We start from the raw sequence: 20,326 nt of genomic DNA on the forward strand, positions 1-20,326 counted from the left end.
AGACACAAACAGAAAAAAAAATATACCGGGGGTCCCAAAAAAAGGTATACACATGACTTGTATTCATCTTTTGTTATTGGTATATATTATTACAATTTTAATATAGTTTTTTTCTTTCTTAAAATGTGTATACCTTTTTCTGGCACCCTCTGTATATGATTTAGTGCTATCCGTAATTTCAGGCACCCATTGGGAGTCTTAGAACATATCTCCTAAGGATAAGGGGGAGTACTGTACTATGTCCACCTTACAGATGCAGAAACTGGGCCAAGGGTTGTTGAGGACTTGCCCTAGATTACTTAGATTGTAAGTTTATCAAATGCCAAAGTCTATCCCTTCATGTTTAAAACACCCAGGAAAGGACTAGAGAACACATTTTGAATCCCTGAGTGATCATAACTGATGTTAGTGTGTATGTAAATTATGTTTATTTTCCAGATTGGACCACTTTTACAAAATAGTTGGACAAATTTCTGAGATTCCTAAGCAGTAATGTCTCCGGGGTTATTTAACTTAAACATAGTTAGCATGTTTTTGCTAAGTTTTGGGCTTGCACTTGCAAGCTTTTCATATGACTTAGATCTTAGTTCAGAGTTAAGACCTTCACTCAACTTTCAGGCTTTGGTTTCTTTTTGCATTATGGAGAAAATGGAGACCAAGTACCCAGCAGATTTTTTTTTTCTTTTAAATAGATACTAGCATCTATTTTATTGATTTTTAAAAAATGATTTATTTTTTTTACCTAAAACTTTAAACATAATTTGCCAAATTTGTTCCATAATACAATGCCTAATTCTATTTTACAAAAGGTTTTTCTAAACCAGGCAAGAAATGTGAAATACATATATGTTACATTTCATTGCATGCCTTTTATGTATTCACATTTGCATTAGTTCATTCAATTTTATTGTAAAAGAAATTAGAGTGCATGCAAAAGTGGCTCTACGTATTCTGACTGGCATTAAAACCATTAGACTACCAGACCTATTGAAATTTGCTGGAAAAATTTCAAAGTGGCAATAGGAAAAAAAAGCCATCTTTTCCTTCCCTTTTTAGTTTTAGTACATGCATTTTGGAGATAAAATAGGTTAAAAGGCCATAATCAAAGTGTTTTAAATACAACAGAAAACTTAAATCTCAGTCATTTGGATTTATTCTAGACATTAATAAAGTATTTTTCCAGTACGTATAAGAATGAGCACAACTGATTTTCCTTTGATGCAGACTTCGCTCTAGGGTTCTCAAAAATTAGCCATATTAAAACCCTTTGGGAAAGTTATAAATGTTCCCAGTTCCATTCTATTATTTGAGGGTGTGGCGAATTCAATCATTTGCAGGTCCATTACAGCAACGCCATTCTTTGCAGGCAACTTTTAGAAAGGAGGAATGCGGTCTTAAACTGGCATAGATCTTTAAACAACTTACCCTATTGTTCTAAAAAAACACGGAAATAAAGTAGGCTCGTCTTTTTTTTTTTTTTTTTTCCTTTTCTTCAGTAGTTCTACACTCATCTGTTTCAACATTTCCTGCTCCCGTGCTAAACCCGCAAAGCTGGGTGTTGTCAGCCACACAAAATCCTGGCTTTCAAGGAGACAGTAGGGGAGGTGTCGGGAAAGAGGGGCCACGCGATTCTGGGGGAATCGAGGACTCTCAGGACCGCACGGTGCAACGGGACAAGAGGCCTCGGACTTGGAGGGGCGGCGGGGCGGGCACAAGAATCCCGAGATGAGGGAGGAGGCGCAACCCGCCCAGCGCGAGGCGGCACCCGCCAAATCCCGCGGGAACGGCCCCGGGGCGGCTTGCGCCCAGCTCCCGGTTGCCATGGAGACCTGGGTCCTGGGCGGGCGCACTGCGAGGGGTGGAGGAGGCGTACCCTTCCGCGGCCTGAGCCCGCGGGTCCACCCGAGTCGCGTGCCGCCCTGCTCCGCCGCCGCGTCCGCGAAGGGTGACCGCGCGTGGCCCATCGAGGCTCCGAGGTGAGTCCTCCTTCCCGGCACTGGAGCGAAGCGAGCGCCGGAGGCCGCGAACCCCCTTGCCCCGAACCCGGCCGGAGGGTGAGGCTGCATTTGAACCAAACGGCCTTCGCTGGCCGCCGTCGCTGCTCCGCGGCCCCGGGGCTCCCGAGGGCGCTGTTTCAGACACCAGCCCGAAGTGCAGCGGCTGCCGCGTCTCGGTCCCCCAATCCCCGGGAAACATCCGCCCCCTGGGGTAAGGGAGGATTCGCGGAAGCCGGGGAAATGGGCGCCCGTGGGGCCGTGAACGCGGCTCATTGGGGAGCTCTACCCCCCACCTCACCCCAAAAAAAAGAGCCAGGGGAAGAGCCTCTCGTCGCTTCGGAGGCGATCCCCGAGCGGTCTCCACCCCTCTTCCTTTTTGAATGTGTGGAGGTTTCGCTGGGACTTGTCCAGCTCGAAGTATATAATGCTCAGATCGGCTTGCAAATGCCACCTCTTAGCCTTTTAAGGCCCCATCGGAGTGGGTCACCAGGCGTGGTCCTGCAGAGACAGTGATTTACTCTTTTCTGTTCACAGAGGCGATGCTGACGGTACAAGGAAAACCATATCCTGGAACATCTGAATTGTAATTCAAGCTTGAGCGACCGACGACAGCCAAGAAGCAAACATGTTCAACTCCACAAGTGAACTGCAGTTTTCGAATGAAAAAAATACCGAGCTCTCCCAACTCGCTTCCCTGGCCCTGTCAGGTGACGCAGCATCCCGCGGAAAAAACTCCACTGGTTTACCCGAAAAAACTGGCTATCCGGACTCCGTTTACGTTATGGCAGCAAACGTTTTTCAGGGTATTCAAATCGAAAAGTCACCAGACAGAGTCTTAATAAAGTATGGGAATGAACCCCTGCGGCCCTTGTCCAAGTCTAAGGATGAATCCTTTCAGCGTTTGTCCTATGAGTTGGCTTTCAGTGCCCTGAAGTGTGAGTAGTACCAGTCTTGAAGATAAGCACTAAAAGAAAATGACAGGATTTGTCGAGTGCAGCCCCCCTGCTCCCCCACCTCATGCACACCATATTTTGTTTTTAAACATATGCGTACCTTGCGTCAGTTGCAAATGTCAAGGAATTAGGAGAGTTCAGTAAAACAAGCTCTATCAGGCCAGAACTGGTTTTCACTGTAGATTTTGCCAGCATGGTGTCTTGTACTTAGATGTAATGCAGTCGTTAAATTGAACAAAGAATTCCTTTAGCAGGTAGAACGAGAAGCCATTGACATCTCCAATTATAGTTTCCCTCTCCTTGGGTATTTCTTTCCATTCTCTGTGTTTACATCTTGTATTTTAGTGTATGAACTTTCACAAATATAAAAACCAGTAAGGGACAGGGGAAAGGAACCGAGATAGAATAAGAAGAAAAGGCGCAATATATTAAAAATGAATATCCAAATTATGTCAACCCCAATTAAGCTGATCCCATTCATAGCCAATAGCTTTAATTTTGGGAGTTTGTAAATTTATTCCTCCAAACTTCTGAAGAATTCTAATTTGCTTCTTGGGTTTGAGATGGAATGTTTTAGATTCACTCAGTGATGGTTGATTATCCGCTTCTGAGTGTGGAGCTGACCCTAGGACAGAACCAAATATTGTTACTATGAGAGTAAGCAGTCAAACAACCTGGAGATACTTGTTTTTGTACTAACTATAAACTTATATAATACAGTACTGTATGTTATAATTTAAACTATAAAGTTTATATTGGTTTTTACTTATTGAATATAGTTCCAAAAAGAAGTTCCAGAATATTTGGAGTATTAGCATGGTTGAAATGATGAGCATGTGGCTTTCTAAAGACACCTTGAAAGGGCAACCAACTCTCATTTGCATATCGATTTTTAGTATCGATACTTACTGGGCTTTGCACACCCTTGCACATAGGCAGTTAACAATTGTTCAGTTGAATTAAAATGTCCCATTAATTTCTTAGTCATTGTTATATATTTTTGGTTGTCTGCAGAGATGATGTAGTGCAACTATGAAGCCAGGAATTTGCCAACATAGAGAAAAATTTGTTTGCTATTAAGAGGCAACTTCCCTTTAGTTTTCATTTCTTTGTTTTCTTTTGCTTGTGATATTTTTTCTTTGAAAGTCTGTCTTAACCATTTTTCCTCTTCTAATTTAATCTTTCAGATTGTTTCATCCCTTCCCTCCATCCTCTTAAAAAATATAGTTTTAAAGACCAACCAAAGTGTTGCACTTGAAATAATCAGTCAAATAAACATTTTTACATTTCTCCTAGCTACAGTGAAATGCAGACTGAACATCTGTGTTGATTAGTTGGTATTTAATGTTAATGCCAAAACTCTATTATAGACAATTTGTTTTCCTAATAGAATATTGATCCTTACCTTTAGAAATTAATTCTAAAAGCCTGAAATTATTTTATGTAAAATTATGCACTAACTAGATGGTCATGTGTGTAGTAGAGTTTCTCTCTCAATCTTTATTTTTGTTTTATGAGGGTCTTGTTACTCTTTGATATTTTTTAATGACTCAGAAAATCCCATTTAGATAAATTATTGTCATAGGCCTTTACAAACCTGCTTTTGCTTGAAATGTTTATTTTTATAAGTTCAAATTCTAAAATAAGATGGCTTTGGTTGTTTATTTGGTACAAATATTATTTTCTTACAATAATAATATACTGCTTAAATTATCAGCTGAATAATTTCTGATTGTTCCAATGGAATAAAACCAGAATTCCTAAAGGCAGTGATTTTCCAAGATAATTAAGAGCCTGATATTTTGCTTTAAAATATTGGAGGCTCTTGTGCACTTTATGTTCATCTTCTGCATTTATCAGTGTTTTATCAATACTTTCATATCTGTAAACTCACACTTGGCTTATACAGTATAGGTTAAGGGAATCACAGGTTCAAGAAAGAAAACTCAGGGTTTCTTCCCCAAGGTTTTATAGGAGCGGTAAAGCACAAACTAAAGAGAGCTTAGGTAATGGTCCCTTTTATTGGTGTATTTGTGAACAGGTGATTAGATCAAGTTACCATATTTTTTGAGGAAATACAAGGGAAAGAAAAAAAATAATAGAAAGTCCCTTAATTATACAAATGTTAAGTATATTCCTTTGGTTGTGTTTTATGTTTTTCAGTTTTATTTTTTGCTCCTTTGTTGATGTCCTCCTTCTTGTATAAGCTCTTTCAAAGCAGAGAGTGTATTTATCTGATTAACATTTTAAAGGTTTAAAGGGCTTAGTATGTTTTTGGAAGTAAAGACAACCAGTACTGTTGTTTCACTAAATAGCCCCAACCAAGGTCAGTTTTCTGCTAAAGGAGGTGATGAAGATAGCTTAAGTGTATTCCTATTAAGGTTGACTTTTGTCAAAGAAGTAGAGTACTAGCAGCTAATTTAGTTTTTCAAAGAATCTCTGGATGTTTCAAGGAATACTAAAATTAAAAAAGAAGGAACTGTGGTACCTGGTTAGCTCAGTTGGTTAGAGCACAGTGCTCATAACACCAAGGTTGCTGGTTCGATCCCCACATGGGCCACTGAGCTGCACCTTCCACAACTAGATTGAAACAACTACTTGACTTGGAGCTGATGAGTCCTGGAAAAACACACTCTTCCCCAATTAAAAAAAAAAAGGAAAACTAGCAAAATGATTTCTTAAAAAATAAATTAATGAACAACAAATAAAGAAAACAACCTTGAGGAAAGACATGTCCCTGCAATTGTTGATCTTATTCCTGGCTTAATTCTTTCTCCAATATCTACCTATCTCTCTCTTTCTCTCCTCTCTCTCTCTCTCTCTCTCTCTCTCTCTCTCTCTCTCTCTCTCTTTCTCTTCATATATATATATTTCAAAAAAAAAGTATATGCTTTTTAAGAAAGGAAAACTGCATTAAAATTGTAATATATACCGATAACAAAAGATGAATACAAGTCGCGTTTCACTTCTGCAATTACAAGAGGTGCTCAAAGTAATTACCATCAGTTTAATTTTAATACAGTGTTTTCCTTTCTTAAAATGTATATAAATTTTTTTGGCACCCTCCGTATATACAGTAGTTGGTGAACTTTTCAGTCCCAGGAACTGGCTGTGGCATTAACCTGGTCATTCCAGAATCATCTAACCTGTCAGTGAAATGCCTTGTAAATGCTTAATGTATGGTTTGGTTATGGTTTGGGGAATTAATTGTAGTTGGGGGTCCCCAAGATACCCTCAGGGTCAATGATTTTGTTACTGACCTTGTGTTGGTTCTTAAGCTCTCTATGTAGTAGAAATTGACAAGAAGCCAAACCAGAAGCTCAGACAAGGTTTGTTTGGAGCTTATGCTCCAGCACAAGGGAGACAACACACTGTGAGTTCTCCGCCTGGCTACTAGAAGGGAGCCATTGGGGGCATTGTATAAGGCAGAGTGAGGGAGGGCTTGATGTCAGCTGGGGTGATGCTCTCCTTTGTTCCTGGTTATGGTGCTTGCACAGACACTGGATGCTGAGGCCCTGGTGCATGCTTGGTAGGCCCAGGATGGTGGTGCTGTTCATTACGGCCACCCCAGGAAGGTTGTATAGCAGTCAACTCAAAGTTGTATGTCCATGGGATGAAGGCATCAGCTGCCTTGGGGAAGTTTTTGTGTTCAGAAAGTTGCTTATCTCTGCTTTCAAAAGCAGCTGAACTGGGTGGTGCTGGATCTGGTAGTGAAGGGAGTGGAGCTGAGCCCTGTCCCTATTTTGTCTCAATTTCACTAGAAGGACTCGCAAAACTCAGCAAAGCTGTTATACTCATGGTTACAGTTTATTACAGTGAAAGTTGAAAAGTACAATGAGCACCAGAAAAAGATGCACAGGGTAGAGTCCAGGAGAGACCAGATTCAGGCTTCCTGATGCCCCTTCCCGGCGGAGTCTTAGGGGCGGTGCTTAATTCTCCCAGCAACAATATACAAAAATGAAGTATTGCCAACCAGGGATGCTCCCCCAAGCCTTGCTGTCCAGGGTTTTTATTGGGGGTCAGTCATGCAGACAAGGAGAGGCCAAACCTTACTCACTCTCTTGCTTTTCCAGAAGTCAAGCTGATACCATGTTACCCAAGGCCCCAGGTAAAAAGGACACTTTTATATCAGGCAAAACAGTCCAAGCATTTATAGAGATTATCTCTCAGGAGCCAGTCAAGAGCCAAACTATTCCTTGGAATGTGCAAGGTTTGACCACTCAGGCTTGCTGAGTTAATTCTTGATTGCAGTGTGTGATGCATTAGAAAAATTATCTAGGTCAATAACTTCTTAAGCTCTGGTTGTCACCTAAGAGGTTAAAACAATTCTCTTGAATAATAATAGTAATACCTTATATTTGCATAGTTCTCTGTAACTCACAAAACAATTTATATCATTTGATCTACCAGTCCTTTGAGATAGAAGATTCTCATTTCGCAGATGAAAAAATTGAGGGAAGCTCAAAAAGAGATTAAATGATGCACCTAAGGTACCGAGCAGAAAGAAGGATAAGAAGTTTCATCTAGCGGAAAGGAGGGTAGAATAGCAACCTCATGCCTGATTCTATTTCTTGATGGTTCTACATTGTTTTATTTCTAATTGTATTATGATTTTGTATTTAGTGATGCCAGCTTTTCCCTGGTATTTATTTCTCTCAAATCTTTTAAAAATGTTAGTGGCTGTTCTTACTCATTTTGCCCAAAAGACTTAACTTTGTTGTTTCCCTCCTTCCATACAAAACCTCCATCTTATCTGTATTCTGTAATTATAGGAGGGTCTTGACATTCTTGAAGTTCTAGAGGTCCCTCATATGAAGGAAACTCTATGAACACACAATGAAAATAGAGAGGGAGAACCTAGAGGAGAGTCAAAAGAAGAAATATCTTCCATTTTTCTTCCAGAACGGGAGGGATGACCAGATGGACTATGGGAGTTTTAGAGGTCCAATGAATAGCACTCCTTTACGCTGGAGTTTGGAACTAGTTGAGAGAGAGGGAAAAGATGTTTGAGGATATGGCTTTAGATCTCCAGTCAAGTGGCTTGCAAGTATTTTACTCCTGAATTAGAGACTTCCATCAAATCCATGGCACAGCTGAAGAAGTGCAGACCCCTCCACCCCAACTGCACAAGGCACCTGGCAGAGAGCAGCCTGGAATTCATATATGCCTCCTGGCACAAACTGGCCGAGAGGAGGTGGGTGGATGGGGAGAGGGAGAGAGAGGAATAGAGAGGGAGGGAGATGTTTCTAGTTCTATCAATTTCACCAATCTGATAAACTCAATTTTCCTTTCATAGGGAGTGGTGAGTAAGGGGTAGGGAGAGAGTCTAGGCATGTTTCTCTAGGAAGGCCTCCCACATTGAAAACATGAGGAATGGAGATTAAGAAAAGAGGCTTTAATTAGTGGGGAACAAGAGATAATTGGAGCTATTGCGCTGAACTAGGATAGGCAAGGTTTGCAATTAAGTGTGTCCAGATTACCCAAATCGGACATTAGCAGTGTCTTATTTATCCTCTGTGGTTTCTGATAAGAGTAAGATGAGGAAAGGAAACATAATGTTATGAAGAGTATATATTTTGGTGCCAGACTGTCTGGGTTTGAATCCTTGATCTGCCAATTGCTGTGTTACTGTGAACATCTTACTTAACCATTCTGTGCCTCATTTCCTAACCTATAAAATTGGTTAATGATGATACCTAATTCATAGGCTTGTTATGAGAGTTAAATGAATTAATATAAGGAAAGCACTTAGAACAATGTCTAGCATATAGAAAGCACTATCTAAAGTGTACATCTATTATTAATGCGGATATTACTATGTTAGAATGTTATATAAATTGTACATAAATTGTACATATGTTTGTAAATTGGGCATCATGCTGAGAAACTACGAAGTAGATAGGAATTGGTTTACAAGTACTAAGGGTGTGAAACTAAACATTTTCCTTGCAAGTGAAATGGGGATATTACCTTGTACAATACATCCATAATTAGTGGCTATATTATGGATAATGATCCTCTAAAGATTTCCTATGAAAATTGGAGTCTTTGCTCCCAAGTTAGTCATTTTTTTAAGTTTTCTCATCCCCTAAATAAAAACTGAAATTGAATGTGTGCCCATAAATGTTAAATGAATTGAAGCTAGCCTAACTTTTTGTTCAACTGATTAAAGCGTTTGTTGTAGGGTGCACATGTAATTTACGTAAGTATAACAAAAGGAATACTTGTATCCTGTGGAGATTTTTAAATATGTTCATTTATTTCCACTTAGTACCTTTGCAGTTATCCCTCTGCCTGGAATGCTCTCTCCTCCCAGATCTTTACATGGCTAATTAGCTCCTTGTCATTTGGACCTTAGATTAAATGTCACCTTATCACGTCTTATCAATGGCTTAACTAGTGAGTTCTACAAATTATTTAAGAAATAATACCAATCTAACACAAATTCTTCAAGAGAATAGAGGAGGGAACTCTTCCCACTCACTTTATAAGGCCAGCATAACCCTGACACCAATATTGACAAGGATATTACAAGAAAAGAAATTATAGACCAACATCCCTCATGAACAAAAACATAGAACAAAATTCCTAAATAAGATATTAGCAAATTGAATCCAGCAATATATAAAGAAGATCAGACATTATGAATTAGATCTTCTTTAATATTTTTCAAAAGACATACATTAAAGGTTGGAATTTCTTTATTATAATACTACTGTGACTATTCAGATAATGCGCCTTTGACCACGATTCCATGTGGAGCCTGGGTGGTAAGGGTCCAGAATTCATAAAGATTATAAATATTTCATCATGTCATTGCAATTTAAATCTTTATAAAGAATTGAGGTATATTTTAGATATGAAAGTAAAAGTACTTTATGACACTGTTGAAAGTATATTTTGATTCCAAAATTTTCATTTTCAGCTTTGGTCTATTTAGTAACAGACATTTCCTTGTCTTGCAGATCAAGATATTTTGGAAACTATATTAATAGATAGCTATATCTTTCCAAGTACCACAATAGTAAGTAGATAACTTTTATATAATTAGCTGTCTCATAATTGTTATTTAGAAAGTACTAAAAAGCCTTCAGATTTAAATAATAACTAGTTTGCTTAATGCTGAGACCTCTTCAAAATATATCCTTAATTCTTTCCTACTTCTAGTACTTCTAATACTGACCCTAGTCCTTTCATTTTGATGAATATACCAGAAATTGTCTTTTTTGAAACATTTATGTTACTGGACCTTTTTAAAATTTTTTTTATTTTGAAATCTTTATCTCCCAATCCAACCAAACTATGTAAAAATGGTCATATTCTTTCTCTCTTCTGAAAAATAATGGAATGGAAAATATTGCTATTAGATAGTGTTTGTATACTCTTCTTTATGTGTTTCCCCTTGTTAGCCAGATCATTTGAGCAGTCTGATTATTGTGATGCTGTATGATTTCCAAGATAGAAAATTTCAAGCTCGTTTCCTTTCTGATAATGAAGATTCCATAACAGAAGTTCAAGAAGTAGAGAACCTTCTTAACAGGTGATTGTAAACGTGAAAAGGATGTTGTATATGAAATTGTTATTAGTAGTTTCACTGGTAAGATTTTATAATACAGTTTAATGTGTAGATAAGTGTTAAAATTTATAGGGAAAAATATAAAAGTTCACAAGTTTCTTAAGCTCCTTTAGTCTTGAACAGGTTAAATAGTCTGTTTAAAATCAAGTTGTTTTTGAAAGCTTCAGTTGCAAGATTAAACTTGTAAGTATTTGGAAAATCATGAAAAATTCATAAGAATTTAAACATCAATTAAACTTCATTTGAAACTGCTATTATTTATTTACTTTGCTTTGTTTATAGCTCTTTTAAAAAAATCTAACATGTATCAAATGATAAAATTCCAACAGTAATCCCACTGATTTGCCAAGTTGAAAAAAAAAACAACTTCTACTTAAACACAAACTAATATGTTTTCATTTTATCTTAAATATCAGCAGAAACCTACTATGGTGATAATAATAAAAAGGTGGTAGGAAGAACTAATTAAACTAATGCATGTAAAATGCTTAGATTAGAGCCAGACACACAGTAAATGGTCAATAAATCTTATTTATGTGCTACTGTTGTTAGAGCTTCTGTTGTTATGCTGTTGCTTAATGGAAAGCACAATTTAGCAACAACAGCAATTTTGTAAGATTTTTACCTAGTGAACAATTTGAAACAGTTGTCAGTATACCAATTTTATATTGTTATGGGAAATCCGAGTAGTCTTATTTAAATTAATGAAGGCTGAGACCAGAGGACTCAAGTAATGGAGTAATATTAATAGCTTACTTTTACTGAGCACTTAATATGTATTAATCACTGTTATAAGAAGCTCTTTACGTGCTCACTTCGGCAGCACATATGCTAAAATTGGAACAATACAGAGAAAATTAGCATGGCCCCTGCGCAAGGATGACACGCAAATTCGTGAAGCATTCCATATTTTTCAGAGATATAGAGGAAAAACTGATGGTTGCTAGATGGGAGGGGGGTGAGGAAGAGGGAGGAGGGGAGGAGATTAGACAGCATAAATTGGTAGCTAGAGTATTGTCACAGGGATATGAGACAGTTTGGGGAATATAATCAATAAGATTGTAAATACCTTTTAGGGTGTCAGATGGGCACATGTCTTCTTAGGGAGAGCACTTCATGGACGGTGTAGATGCCTGACGACTGCACTGTACATCTGAAGCTGAAGCAGAATAATATTGAATGTCAACTATAATTTAATATATATATAGTCACGGGATATGGAGTATAGTATAGGGAATAGAGTCAATGGAAGTGAATAGATATATACGACGTCAGAGGGGCAATAGATTGGGGGAGGGGGGTTATCACTTTTAGGGGTGAAATGGATAACTATTACATTGTTTTGTACACCTGAAACTAATAAAAAAAAAGCATCATATAATTGGTAATGAAACAAAGAAGAAATGTCATCAATACATTTTGAAAGAAAAAAAAAAAGAAGCTCTTTACATACTCATAACAACATTATGAGGTAGATACTGTTACCAACCTGCATTTTTACACCTAGGAAATTTGAGGCACAGAGATGTTAAAGGAACCTACATAACACCATAAAGCTAGAAAGGGGAGTAGCCAGAATTCAAATTTCAGGAAGGCTGGCTCCAGAACCCAACCTTTAACCATTTATTTGCTACACTCCTTCCACTTAGGATAGTGAGGCTTAGCTGAAGTCCTCTGGAAGATTAAAGATATGACATAGAAATATGTCCGTTGTAGCCATGAGAGATTGTGGGATGGAGACTTAACCTTAGGAATTACATAGCTACAAATGAACATACAGAAAGCAAGCTCTGGCTATATGTACAACAGGGGTACTGGTAAAAAGATAACTGAGCAACTTTCTGTGATAACATTCAAATTAGTGGGAGATGGACTTCTGGATCAGGAATGTTGGGAAGGGCTCTTTTTGCTTCCATTTTCATCATTGCAGTCTGCCTTACAGCTGTGGAAGAAATGTTTTCATAACCACTGGATATGTCATGTACAGAAGTAATATGTCTGGTTATTCTAATAGCATTTAGATTTGGTCTTTGTCCTCAAGCCAATATTATATATTTATGTAAGAATCTTTATATATTTTAAATTATTTTTAAAATTTATTTATTTTAATAATTTAAATTATTTTTGTGTAATGAAATTATATTAAAATTCACAGTCTGAAATGTTTGCTATCTGGAAATTTGGAAAATTATTTCTCCCTGTACTCACCCCATGTACACAACACATATATTTTTCTAGGCTTCATATCTTTAATCTTTATATTTCATGATTAAATAATTCAGTCAATAGTGTTTATTGTGGTAAATTTGAACTATGTAGGTATTTGGGAGGAATGTTTAATCAAAAATAGTCTGTACTCAGAATTATCTCACAGTGTATAATATAGAACAGTAACTTACCTCCTTTATATTAATTTATTCTTTGATGTGCATTAATGTATTATGTAATTGCTTTTAGTGTCCCTTGCTATAGTTCTGTGACATTAGGACATAGCACTACACCAGCCTAATTTTATTGTAGCCCTAGAAGGCTGAATGTTTGATAACCCTTCCCTCGCCTGCCCAAGTGCCCTGTGTTCCTTCTCTCCCTCCCTCCCTGGCTTCCTCCCTCCCTCCTTTGCCTCCCCAACTCCTGCACTGCCTACTTAACATATGCATATTCACACATAAACACATTCTTAGGTGAAAAGTTCTCATTCTACTGAGTAGATAATAAGCTTAATTTTGTTAAGCTTTTGGCAGCCACACACACCGCTCTGGTTACACCTGACTATTTTGTGGCATCTCTTCCCCATTTCTCATTCAAGGTTTTCCTTGAGGTTTATTATTCCATTAGATTCCTACTGAGAAGTGATATGAATATGGGTCAAGAGTAAGTCCTGTATTCTCATTTATTAAACATTTGGGCTATGAGATCAAGAAATATGATTGGGTCTTCATGGTAATGCTAACCAATTTTTGGTTTTCTTTTCCGTTATTTGGAACTTTGAGGCATGGGATAATCAGAACTGGGAAGGGCTTGATACAGATTCGTGCAAGTTCCTTAATTTTATCAAGACTATGTTGTTGCCATCTTGAGGCAACACAGCTAGTAAGTGACAGAACCTGAATTTAACTTCAGATTTGTCTTATTCTAAGTTCTGCACCTCTTTCACTACATCAAATTTGTCTCAACCAGCAATTGATATAAATATCTGAGGAGATGCACAACTATACTGGGGCAGCAAATACTGAAAAAAAGAGGCAGGATTCTGGGATTTCTATTTTCAAATATGGCAAATTTTTATTTTAGATTACAAAAATTTGAAATAGAATTACTGAAAGATTTGTTAAAATTTGAAATCTAATTTGTTAATATTTCTAATGGAAAATTGATAGTCTTGTCTTGAATGCAATCTTGTCACCAAGAATGGATTTTTTATCTCTAGTTTTAAGACAAAATTGGCTGCGTCATTGGCAAGATATCGAATCAAACATGATGCCCTTTCCATTTACCACATTCTTCCAGAAACCATTAGGAAACAGGAACTAAGGGCCTCCACTTTGCCACTTTACGCTTGGATAAATACTTACAAAATCAGGTAAGAGTGTTAATCAAATTCTTTATTCATATTTCAAGTTGCTAACCTTTCAAAATAATGATAAGAGATACTACGTTTTTAATGCGTGGGTTGCACATCGGGGGGAGTAATTGGGGAATCATAATTTAGTTCAGGATCTTACCAGCAAATTACCAAAACTAATTATATAAATATGTTAACTTTTCTGTATCTGTTAATTTATTGTTGGCTAACATTGTAAGTTTTATTAGATGCAATATATGCAGTGATATTTTTATTTGTTATAGGAAAAAGGTGCTAGTGTTAAATACAGTTTTAATGTGTCATACGTGTATTTGTAACTAACTACAACCTAATGTTGTATATTTACAGCCCTGAAGAAGTTTACCATAGTTTGAAGGAAAAAGGCTACAATAAAGTCAAATCTATATTGCATATTGATGATAAAGTCTTTGCTGTGGACCAACATTGCTATGATGTATTAATTTTTCCATCTCATCTTAAAAGTGATCTTCTAAATACAGATCTTTTTAAAGATTATAAACTGATATTTCAGGTAAACTAACATTTACATTCATTGTGATTCTCAATAATTCTACTTATCTCAAGAATCCCACCATTTAAAAATAAGACCTAACCTACTGATCATATTTTTTATAGATTATCAGGGAGATTTATAAGGTCTAATTTTTACCTTTAATGAAATTAATACCTCTACACTCAGTCAGTGTTCCTATCATACTTTGGCACCTTTGCCTCATGGGAAGTTGTAAAGAACATATTCTCCCCAGCCTCCGCAGATGGGAGACTTGTGTGACCGGCAGCTATATTTTTCTCTCCCAAGGGAGGATTCAAGAGAAGATACAGTGCATAACCACTGTATTGTACCCCTGAAACTAATATAAAGTAATATTGAATGTCAACTATAATTAAGTACGTATACTGTATTTCACCATGTATAAGACACACCCTTTTTTGAAAAATTTGGTGTCTAAAAACTGGGTTCGTCTTATACAGTGGTTGTAGATTTTTTTACTTGCATTTCCCACAAGTGATGAGGAGTTGTATGAATTTTAAGATGAATAAAACTTGAGTTCAATAACTTTATGTAATACATTTTTTTCAAATTTCAGGCCCCAAAATTAAGGTGCATCTTATACATGGGGAAATACGGTATATTGTCAAGGGATGTAAAGTACAGCATAGGGAATATAGTCAGTGGTATTGTAATAGCTATGTATGGTGTCAGAGGGGTAGTAGACTTGGGGGGGTTATCACTTTGTGAGGTGTATAAATGTCTAATCATTGTATTGTTTTGTACACCTGAAACTAGAAAAAAGAGAGGGAGAGAGAGAAGGTACAATGACACCTTTTCGTCCTTCCATTTCTGGGAAAGATGCTAGTGCCATCCTGCATTTGAAAATGCAATGTGTAATACTTTCCCATTATGTCTTTAATATATTATAGTGACACCCTATTGAGCACTGAGATCCACTGCGATCCCAATCTGTCTAGCCCCCTTTTATATGCTTGTAAACCATCTTTTAATCTCTGGAAACTAGCAGCAATTTAGATGAAAATGGAAAGGGGAAGGAAGAATGGCAGTAGCCGATGAGTGGGTTTTCATGAGTGGATAAAAATGGGAGCTAAGGCAGGACATCACTACTCTATTAATCACACATGTTTGGGATTTTGGTATTGCCTTATCACTACGTAAAGTTAAATGGTAACAGTCATAATTTAGGCTAAACAAAGTTAGGTTTCTGTTTTAAGTCAGTTTATTCAATTATCTTTGTTAACTTTGTATTTTAACATATATTAAGATGTTTTAAAATAAAATGGGTTAGGTATCTCTTCAAGATTCCTCTAAGTACTTTCTTTTACCTAAGACAAAAAGAAATCAACTCATGCTTCTAGTCAAACCCTTTGAAATTCTAATCATACCATTATCTTGTAGGACAAATCTCGAAGTCTTGCTGTTCATTCTGTAAAGGCTTTATTAAATATGGATGATGATATCTTACTGGTCAATACAGGTTCGTGGTACACGGTTGCCCATATGTCAGCCTTAACAAATAATAATAGCTCAAAAATTTTTGTGTGTGGAGTACAATCACAAGCTAAGCATCCTGACCTGAAGAACCTTTTCACAAAAATGGGATGTAAAAGTATGTACAAATATTTATTTGTTTGATAATTAATATTCTACAGGATTTAGAAATATTAAACATGTTGAATTTGTTATTTTTTAGATATGTAAAAATTCTATATATGAACTATACTCTTAAAATCCTCACCAATCCATATTATATCAATCTGTTCTTATTGCTTAATACTGGTTAAACTGCAGTTTAAATTAATGAACATATTGGCACTTTGGTATATTGCTTGATATTTAGCTACTATATATGAGTATAATGTTATGTGCAAACAATAATTAAAGTGGGTGGTAGAAATAATCATCCTTTAATAAATAAGAACACAGTCAAAGCAGTGCTTAAGGGACAAAGATAAAATCTAGGACTAGAAGCTAAGTCCCTTAGGGTTCTTATTTTTTTTAAGTTTTTCACTGGATCATGCTGAGACTATAACATTTATTATAGGCTCAGTGAGGCTGAAAACCTATTGAAAAAAAACCAAAATAACTTTTGACAGATTCACAGCACTAGGGGGAGAACAAGTAGAATTCAGGGCTTGACCAGGAGAGGAAGACTGGTAAATACCCAGGATTTTACAAAAGAATTATACCCTGGATAGTGATCAGTCCTCCAATGAATTGAAGCCCAAATGCCAGTCATCTCAATTAGCAGTAGGATTAAGATGATCTGGGATTGCTAGTGCTCAGGCTTAGCTGCCTACCAGAAGCAAAAGTAAATTATCTCTGGAAGGAAATCACATCATTCCTAGATCTCATGTTATCTCCTAAATTTTTTCAAATGCAATGTCTGGCAGTCAAAACAAAACAAACAGACACACAAAAAACCAGACAAGCAAGAAGAAAATATATGGCTGAAATAAAGAGAAAAACACTATAATAGAAGCAAGCCCACAGAAGGTCCAAATACTGGAGATATCAGATGTGGACTTTAAAATAAATATAACTAATATGCTGAAGAGACTATTATGCCAAGTTGTAGAATTTCAGCAGAGAACTGGAAATAATTTTTTAAAAGTAAAAACAACAATTCTAGAACTGAAAAATACAATATTTGAAATTAAAAAATAGATACATTTAATAGATTAGACAGAACTAAAGAAAGAATAAGTGCACTGATAAGCCAGAAGAAAATATACAGACTGAAGCACTGGGAGACAAAAGAATGAATAATTTGGAAGAGATCATAAAACACATGAGACTCAATGATCCCATGGTCTTATTTTGTGATTGGGAACCCAGAAAGAGAGGAAAAGAGGGACTGGGAAGAAACAATATTTGAAATTTAGGCTGGGAATTTATCAAAATGGATGCAATAAATTAAGGCATAGGTTTAAGAAGCCCTATGAACTCTGATAAGAATAACATATAGGAAATATACAAGGCATTTCATACCATAATTACTGAAAACCAAAGACAAAGAGCAAAGTTGAGACCATGGAGATGGTATTATACATATTACTCTCAATGGAATAACAATAAAACTAAAACTTTTCAACAGAAACAACTGAAGCCAAACGACTATGAAATAATATCTTCATAGTAATGAAAGAAACTTCCAGGTTAGATTTTTATACTCAGCAGAAATATCCTTTAAAGTAAAATGAAAGAAAGACATTCTCAGACAAACAAATTATGAGAGTTTGTCACCAGCAGACATGATAAAGAATATACAAAAGATTATTGTTTAAGTAGAAGGAATATTATCTCATATAGAAAATTGTGGTTGCTGGGAGAGATGAATAATGGAAAAGGTAAGTACGTAGGTAAATCTAAATAATTATAGTCTAATGTCTTCTGGGATTGTAAGCTAATGTCTTGTGGGGTTAAAAATATGTATGTTAGATGTAATTAAAATAAATTACAACAATGGCACATAGAAGGAAATGGAATTAATGTGTGCTGTCATCCTTGCTTTGTTCCTGAAATGGTAAAAGTAGTAAATTATTAAGTCAGTGTTATAATATTTGGAGCAATCAATGAATAATAAAAAATGTATAATTAATAACAAAGGGGAGGGAAATGGAATATGGAATTGGAATACCATATTAACATGTTATATGCTCTATATATTTTATATAAACTGATGATGAGTTTTTATCGATAGTGTATAAGGAATTCTTACAAATTAACCAAAAAAGATATATATAATGCTAAAACCACTCAATGAGGAAGGAACAACAAATGGTGCTAGGACAGCTAGACAGCCACTTGCAAAATAATGAAGTTCGACTCCTACCTCAAGCCATATACAAAAATTAACTCAAAATGGATTAAAGACCTAAGTGTAAGAGGCAAAACTATAAAGTTCTTTGAAGAAAACACAGTAAAGTTTTGTGACTTTGGATTTAGCAGTGGTTGTTTAGATATAGCACCAAAAGCACAGCAACAAAAGAAAATAAAAAATTGGACTTCATTCAAATTAAAAACCTTTGTTCTTCAAAGGCTGCTATCAAGAAAGTAAGAAGACAACACATGGAATGGGAGAAAATATTTGCAAATCATATTTCTGATAAGACTTGTATCTAAAATATATAAACAACTCAATAATAAGAAGACAGTTATCACAACTAAAAATGGATAAGGAACCTGAATTTAATCTGACTCATCAAGAAAAAGATATCATAAAACAATTCTGTTATCAGCAGTAGATAAGGAGATATCACTATAGATCCTAGAGATGGCTAAAACATAATGAAAAGATACAATAAGCAATATAACACCAACAAACGTGAACATGGGCATATTCCTGGAACAACACAGCTTACCAAAACTGACAAAAGAAGAAATAGAAAATCTGAATACTCTTGTATCTTATTGAGATCTTATTAGTGGATATTAATGTCTTTTGAGCACATAATTGAATTCAAAGTAACAAACAAGCAAAAAGCAATAAACTCCCCTCCAAAAAAAAAACAACAAAAAAACTTCAACTTTAAAGGAAGAAATAATACTTAAGAAAATAGAAAAAGAGGGACTACTTTCCAGTTTGTTTTATAACCTTGATATCAAAGCCTGAAAAGAACATTAAAGGAGGGAAAATTACAGGTCAATGTCACTCATGAGAAGAGTTGTAAGGAATAAATATTAGCAAACTGAAATTTTATAAATAAGATATTAGCAAATTTAATTTAGCAATATATAAGAATAATACATTATAAATAAGCTGGGTTTATTTTAGGAATGCAAAATTGGTTTAACTCTTAAAAATCAATTTATGTAATCACGTTACTGGAAGTAGGAAAATCATAATCACCTTAATAGATGCAGAAAAGAAATTAGATTAAAACATTTTTTTTCAATACATGACTTTTATTGCATCTTTAAAATATCACAAATAAGTCTGAGGAATCACCCAACATCTTGGTGTTTCTATAGCTGGGCAACTTAGATCTTACTCATCAGCCTGCTGAATTGTTCCTTTTTTAGAAACATAGATACCATCCAAAAATTTTCCAATATCCTTGTTGTGGCTTGTTGAATCAAAGCAGCTGAATTTGATACAAGTTCAATATCATTTCCTTCAAGTGTTAACTCATCTTTCTGGGCTTGAGATGCTGAACAAGCAACACCTGACCTCATCAGAACCCTCCAAATGTGTTTTCACCCAAGAAATTTCAGATTTCAACAAGAGAATCATTATCCTGAATAATGACATTGATGGGGAAGTGAACATACAAAGGCCTCATTTTGTAATGGAAGCCTCTCTTCTTCTTCTTTCCAAGGAGACTTGAGTTCCACATTGATGTGTTAGAAGTTCCTCCGCAGGGTGCCTCTGGGGCCCTTCATAATAATTGTGAGTCCCTTCATAGATGTCCACATTTTCTGGAATGTTGCCAGTCTGATTGCTGAGAGTGATATTCATCCTCCCAGTAGATGTGGCAAAGAGAAAAATTTGACAAAATTTAACATTTATTCATGATATATATGCAGCAAACATCATAGACTTAACACTGCAGAGTATTAAGGAAGAGATGGTCTTTTTAGTAAATGGTGCTGGGGAAAAATGAAACGGACCCTCACGTCACAGCATATATACAAATCTAGAACCTAGAACTTATTGAAGGATAAACAATTCATGACTTG

The 20,326-nt window shown here is 36.0% G+C and overlaps 1 protein-coding gene across 3 annotated transcripts in view; it reads left to right on the forward strand.

The window, feature by feature from the left end:
• Positions 1–1,580: 1,580 nt before the first annotated feature.
• NSUN7 (NOP2/Sun RNA methyltransferase family member 7) overlaps positions 1,581–20,326 on the forward strand; it is a 45,209-nt gene continuing 26,463 nt past the window's right edge. Inside the window, exons 1-7 of one of the 3 annotated variants that reach the window (XM_019640775.1) lie at positions 1,581–1,976; positions 2,532–2,932; positions 9,916–9,974; positions 10,360–10,490; positions 13,954–14,106; positions 14,458–14,641; positions 16,043–16,253. In XM_019640775.1, coding sequence (XP_019496320.1) covers positions 2,623–2,932; positions 9,916–9,974; positions 10,360–10,490; positions 13,954–14,106; positions 14,458–14,641; positions 16,043–16,253 — 1,048 coding nt within the window. In that variant the 5' untranslated portion in view covers positions 1,581–1,976; positions 2,532–2,622. Of the gene's footprint in view, positions 1,977–2,021; positions 2,209–2,531; positions 2,933–9,915; positions 9,975–10,359; positions 10,491–13,953; positions 14,107–14,457; positions 14,642–16,042; positions 16,254–20,326 lie in introns of those variants that run through there. The other 2 variants (XM_019640777.1, XM_019640776.1) reach the window with 2 other exon arrangements.

The sequence above is a fragment of the Hipposideros armiger genome, unplaced genomic scaffold (assembly GCF_001890085.2).
Source record: "Hipposideros armiger isolate ML-2016 unplaced genomic scaffold, ASM189008v1 scaffold_53, whole genome shotgun sequence".
In the NCBI taxonomy this organism is placed as follows: domain Eukaryota; kingdom Metazoa; phylum Chordata; class Mammalia; order Chiroptera; family Hipposideridae; genus Hipposideros; species Hipposideros armiger.